General features: G+C 38.6%; 1 protein-coding gene across 13 annotated transcripts in view; it reads right to left on the bottom strand.

Annotated features, from left to right (window-relative positions):
• Nucleotides 1-2,757: 2,757 nt before the first annotated feature.
• EPS8 (epidermal growth factor receptor pathway substrate 8) overlaps nucleotides 2,758-6,432 on the bottom strand; it is a 135,723-nt gene continuing 132,048 nt past the window's right edge. For all 13 annotated transcript variants that reach the window (XM_050323356.1, XM_050323353.1, XM_050323355.1 and 10 more), the window contains one exon: nucleotides 2,758-4,193. In XM_050323356.1, the coding sequence (XP_050179313.1) occupies nucleotides 4,080-4,193 (114 nt within the window). In that variant the 3' untranslated portion in view covers nucleotides 2,758-4,079. The remainder of the gene's footprint in view (nucleotides 4,194-6,432) is intronic.

The following is a 6,432-nucleotide window of genomic DNA, read 5'->3' as shown; positions in this document are numbered from 1 at the left end:
TGAGGGTGGACCGAGCTTTTCTGCTGTAGTGGCTAGGAAACATCTAGGAGGGCTCCCTATTTTCTTTCATGTCCTCTTTTAAACTACAAAAAACAAGGAGTAGAAGCATAGATTAGTATTTTGATACTAATTTTGGTCTGAATGCTGAGGTAGTTGAAGGCCGCAGTTGCAACCTAAGCAACTCAGAGAAACTCAAAGTTACAGGAGAGCCAAAGACAATTAAATAGTCACTTACTTGCAAAAAATTAACAAAGCCACAGTAGAAATTCAACATGTTTGTGAAATAAACACAGAATCCAGTACAGAGTCCCTCATGTTTGCACTTCCCATACATGATGCTGTTCGGAAGTATGCAAAGGTGGAGGCTGAGCACAAAAGTATTCCCTCAAATACTCTTGATATATCACTCAATCCTTATACAAGGCTGTTTTAGACACTACACAGACTTCACAGTTGAGGGAGGATATAATAAAAAGCCTGGGCTCCTATTAAGTGGTAGTTAGGCAAGAAATATGACTTCCCATAATCATGACTCCCTTGTGCACGAGACACAGCCCAGAAAATGAGTGGAGATACCTGCTTGGACAAGGGTCTAGTATTCAAGCTAATGGCTTGCTTCTGCATATGACCTAAAAAGCTGAAAACTCAAAATGCCTTCACTTCCCACAATAGAAACACAATAAAAATTTTGTGACAACAGGTTTCCTAATTAAAAGGACTTAATTCACATCTTACAGTTATATTTGTTTGTTACTGTCCAGCAAAGCCCTTCAAGAGATGCTTTCAGAGGTTCACAAACACTGAAGAATACACTCAAAATCACTGGAACCTCTGAACATTTCAGACTCTCATACCATTTTGGATATCTACTGCCTCATAACCATTGATTTCTGCGCACATCAATCGTGGAAGTCTGCACTTATTTCCCAGACCCCTCCACACACCCCAACGTTTATACAGCACAGTGCTTTGGAGCAATACAAATATGTATAAAAACTCACTTACAGATCACAATTTCTCTGAATGAAGCACTGTTTCACATTTGAATTGTTAGATGGTAATTAAACTACTCCATCCATTAGTATTGGTTAGAAATGTTCTTTCTGAATTACATGGGAGGTTTCACAGTGGTTTGCTCTCTCCATGGCACCCCAAGGGAACAGGCAGCCTAAAGGAGTGGGAAGAAGTGCCTTGCTGATGTTAAAGAGGTTTGTGCTCTGAAAACATAAAACTGCTGAGTGAACATATGGTGCTAAAACTCTCCCTCCACCCAATTAAAAAGGCAGCTTGTTGGTAGCAAATTAGTAAAGTAGTCCCTATGTTATCAAACATTTAATAAGGCACTTTCTTTGACATTTAAAAAACTGTTTTGTTTACTTTTCAGAAATTTTTCATGTATCACATCCTTTTAATATTAGTATTATAAAATAAGCCTCACTGCTCAAATCCTAAAGAAAACATTTTGAATGAAACACTACATTTTGCTACTGATTTCATTTAAACCAGTGAATATTTTGAAGTAAACATTTTCATTTGAGGAACCCCAGATGAGATCTTCTTTTGATTTCTTATAACTGCCAACAAACTCAAAATTCAAAAACTGCACAGCATAGGGGTGAAGTTCCTTGCGGTGCTTTCAAACCACCAAGGAAATTCCAGCAAAAAGGAAAATAGCTGCCTTGGCCCCAGATTTCACAGACTGTAACACAGAAATCATAAAGGTTAGTTCAGCAAAGTTAAAGGTTAAAATACAGCTGAAGTTGTACTGGCTTGTTAAGTCATTAGTAGCTAATTTAGAAACTATGAAAAAAGACAGATACAAACCAACTAACCCCAGATTATTCTGCTTATCTCTTCAGTATATGGAAGGGGTTTCCTTTTTCCCTCCCCAAATATCTCCAAAGATGTCTCTGAGCACTAAGCCATTCAAACTTGTTTGCTTCTTTCTAAACAACAACCACGCAAAAATCCAAATTCAAAAAAAACCCAACTTAGAAGCCACCTCTTTTCTCTCAGAGATGAACCATGGGTCCTTCCGCCGAGACCCTGGCATGCCAAACTCCACAAACTCAGAAAACTCTCAGAGCTGATGCCTCTTTCTGGGCAAAAGCCAACCATGTGCTGAATGCTAGAATAAGCTTGCAGAGAGGATGAATATTGGCTTCTTATTTTGGTAATTAGCAGGGGAACAGAGGTGCAGGTTACTGCCACAGAGTTTTCAATGGAATCAGACATAATTTCCATGAGAAAAGGGACTAATTTTTAAACAGGAATTTCAAAGACCTTTTTAAAAGTTTCCTACTCCTATACTTACAAGTGAGAGCAGTTTCACAGCTCCACTCTCCAGGCTTGCTATGGATGCTGACCAGAAAGTGTGGGGAAGAGGGAATTTTGAGTAAGAGAATATACCAAGCCTTTGGAGATCTGGGCTTGGCATTTAATGACAGGCACTGAGTGAGACTGACAATTTTTCCCCTAAAGCTCTGTATAGGTGTTGAATGGATATAGTCAAGGTGCAGGTGTGCTGGTTGAAGAGTTTCCTAGAGGGAGAAAATAATTGATAATTGTTGTTTCTTTCACTGGATAAGACAAGAATCCATTTTTTAGTGGTTCCTATGGCAGTTGAAGTCTTCAGTTTAGGATTTATTACTTATTGACCCATTTCTGAATAAGACCATGCTTATGCAGACAAGCATAAAGAATATATATTAAATGTAAAAACATACATAGACACATAACCAACACACAGAAGTAGTATTTGTGAGGGCATTTACAATAAATGGCACTTAACAACTTTATTAAGAATTTAATATTTTCTTTTGTGAAAAATGAATAGGATTCTTTTCTTCCCTAGTATGCAGAGGAAAAGTAAACTAATGGCAAAAATCAAGATTTCTTTCTTATTTCAATACTGTCTTTGTAGCCACAAAGATACAACAATTTAACAGACAAGAAATACTGTTTATTGCAGACTTTAAGCTGATTCGTGTGAAAAAGGCACTATGAAACTCAATCAAACTAGATGATTAAATTTGTCTAAATTAGGTGATATTATATATTATATATAATAAATATATTATATATAAAATCACATGACCATAACAGAACATTTTGTGACAAAAATGATTTCATTTCAAAAATAACATTTTCTGGAAAAGATGTTTCCTCTTCTTTTCCCCCTTTTGCCTCCAGGAATCTGCTTTCCCAAAAGATTACATTTATAAAGGAATAATAGTTTTTTACATAAGGAAAAAAACTGATATCTGGGATCAACACACAGAGGAGTCTAGATTACACACTGTTCTTTTGATGGGTTAAGTTACAGGCAAAAAAAAATGCAAGTATATTTAAAAAAAAGTACTGTGAGTTGTTGCATGGCCAGCTACAGCAGACCTCATCATCTCTTTGAGCTGTGTTACTATATTCTAGTTATTCCTTCTGTGCAATATTATAGTTCATCATGGGTGAAGCATTGATAAAATCAATGTACAGAGTATTATTTTGCTATAAACAGCATCATTAGTAGTAAAACACCTTGGGAGTGATGCAAGAAAGATTCAGTCTATGTTGGGCTGCTGTTCATTCTCTAAACATTTCCTCTCCAATTGCCAGCATCGACAACTTAAGTAAATGTCCTGCAGCCAAATGCATGACAAGAAAGACTGAGCCAAAAAGACATAATTGCACACTACAGCAAGAGATGGGATTCAGAATCTTATAATTACTGAAGGGGTCAAATGCTTTTTTATTGCTGGCTCAGCTTCCCTCAGATGAATCACAAAGATGTGTGACAATTTATCTGTCATGTTAATTCCATAAAGCCAAGACTCATCTTTGGGTGTGAATGAATCATGTACCAATATTTTCACCTGCCAGGAAGCTCCACTGAATTTCTTATCTGTTTATTTTTCATGATGAGAAGGCAGCAGTAGGTACTTCTGTGGAGATTACTGTAAATTTTCTTTATGTTGGCTAGTTAAGTTACAATATAGTAAGACATTCCCCTTCACTGCTTCCTAAAGCAAAGCTGGATGGTATGATTCTATGGACAATGGAATTAAAGAAAAGAGGAAACACATTTAGTGGCTGCTCCCTTCATCAAAGGACTCCACACCTGAATCTGTGGCAGCTGCACTGATCTTTTCCTGTCGTCTTCTCATAATTTCTTGCAGTTCTGAACTACCACTGTTTGCCTATAAACAAAAAAAAAAAAAAAGAGTTTATTTGTGGTTTTGGCACGTGATGACATTCCTCTTACAGCATTTTATTAAGATGGGTTTTTGAACAAATTAAACTCACCTTGCAGCTCCAGTAAGAAAATATTTACACTACCCTTAAATACAGACCAGAAAAAGCCTGTAGATTAAAAGTGTGAGCTCGCCTTTCAGCACTGCTGAGCATCTTTAATTCTCACACAAGGCACTGGAAGTGTTGGATACATATGGGGTGAAATACTTCTTCAGTAAAAGCAGAGTTAAAGGTCAGATTCCACCTTTGAGTACTTAAATATCAGTGCAATAATATTTAGAAATTAAAAAACTGAAAAGAAATCCTTGATGGTTTTAGATTTATGTAAACACAGAGCTCATGCACACACGTGGGATTGCACAGCCAAGGCCTAAGCAAGGATTCAATTCCAGTCACTCACATTACACAATACACCATCTGCATTTGCCTCTCAGAGACACAGGCTTCAAAGCTGTTGCACAGTACTTGGAACTGAACCATATCACAATATTAGGAACAGTGAAGTATTGTGAGGACATGGCTTTATTTCACCTTTTAAGAGCGAAAAACAGGTCTGCTGAGCCAGCTGCAAACAGATTGCTTTGACAACATAAATGAAGTTATTACCAGGGCCAGGACACATATCCACTAGAGCAGAACTCCCCAAAGTGTGCATGACTTTGAATAAAGCAAGAGCCATATCTGCTACTGTATTATTTGGTTATGACATGACCTTCAAAACTTCAAAGCTTCCAAAATGGCCTCTGAATAAGGAAGCAGAAACTATTTTTGAAATCTGTAAAAGAAATTCCAGGACTGTTAAGGGGAAAATCCTTCAGCTGATTCTGAACACTGAAAATGTATCCTATTACATACATTTTAATTTAGATATATCCGATTATATCCATTACGATGCATTATCTGGTGCCATTACCTGGCCAGACAGGTTAGGTGTCCACAGGGAGGGAGGCTACAATGTTCCTTCTATTTAAATTACCATTGCTCTCTTCTCCCAGAGTGGAAGGGCAAAGCAGGGGACTTATAAGTGATTCTCTGAAGGTGAAAAAGCAGTTTTCTTTGTCTTAATTCATTCTGTCCTCACCCTTTTGGTTTTAGATACAGAGCAAATGCAGCAGTCACCCACCACTGAAGTCATGCACAAAAAGATCAGCAGATACCCGAAAACATGCTTTATCAGGAGTCACATAGAAGTATTTTTCTGAAAATAACTGAACAGCAACAGTTTGCCCTCCTGATAACATCAATGACAACATGACTGATGAGCCTGAAATGCTGCTTGACTAAACCAACTGCGATACACAGGTGGCACAGTACAACAGGCACATCCTACTCAGAAGTGAGGGACAGCGTAGCTGAGCAGCCTAGGGCTGTTCTTAGGAATACAACTTGTGGAACAGCCTGCTAGACCTTGGCCATAGTGATTTACCCAGCTTAGTCTCTAACCAGCTCATGAGGTAAACTCCATCAGTCAATCCCACTTCAGTGAGGTGTCAAAGAGAACAAGCTGTTCTTCCAGGCAATTTGATACATGTATTAGACAGAAACCATTTTCACTTTTAAAGCGATGTGTGCCTGTGCTTCCCACTGATGGAGCAGAAGGAGATTTAGAATGTTCCCTTATGGAGCTGACAGAAATGGTGTTCAGGATATTGTGTCTCTACACTTATCTTCTCTAGCCCTTTTCAACACCAGAGCCTCCAATGCTCACCAGCAGTCAAGGAAATGGACACATAAAACCCCCATAATCATGGAAGCTATTAATATTTTCAACTCGCAACGAAAAAGTAAAACCATGTAAAGTAGAAGTAAGTATGACCAGCCAAGCTACTGTAATGTCCTGTACTTGGTATATAAGGTCAACTTCAGCTCTCTGGTACAGCCCCAGAAAGAGCTCCCAGGAGGGATACTGTGATCAGGACACAGAGCATGGTACATCCTGCCTCCTCCCAGGACACCCCTGCTGGCCACCACCATTTCCTCTGGCAGAAAGGAGGTGTTTGGTCCTGGCTATGACCAACTCTGCTGTCTTGACACACTGGTCTCACACAGTTATCTTTCAGCTTTTGCTTGGTCAGGCCCAGAAAGCCTTAAACACCAAACACCTTCCCTGCAATTGCAGTCTGTTTCTTTTTAGTGTGTGGGTTTGCTCTGCCTCTTGCAGTCTGTTACTTGGTCATGTTCATA

Source organism: Myiozetetes cayanensis, unplaced genomic scaffold (genome assembly GCF_022539395.1).
Source record: "Myiozetetes cayanensis isolate MyiCay16 unplaced genomic scaffold, myiCay2020 scf3, whole genome shotgun sequence".
NCBI lineage: Eukaryota > Metazoa > Chordata > Aves > Passeriformes > Tyrannidae > Myiozetetes > Myiozetetes cayanensis.
Note: the sequence above shows the minus strand (reverse complement) of the source record. Positions and strands in the feature narration are given on the sequence as shown.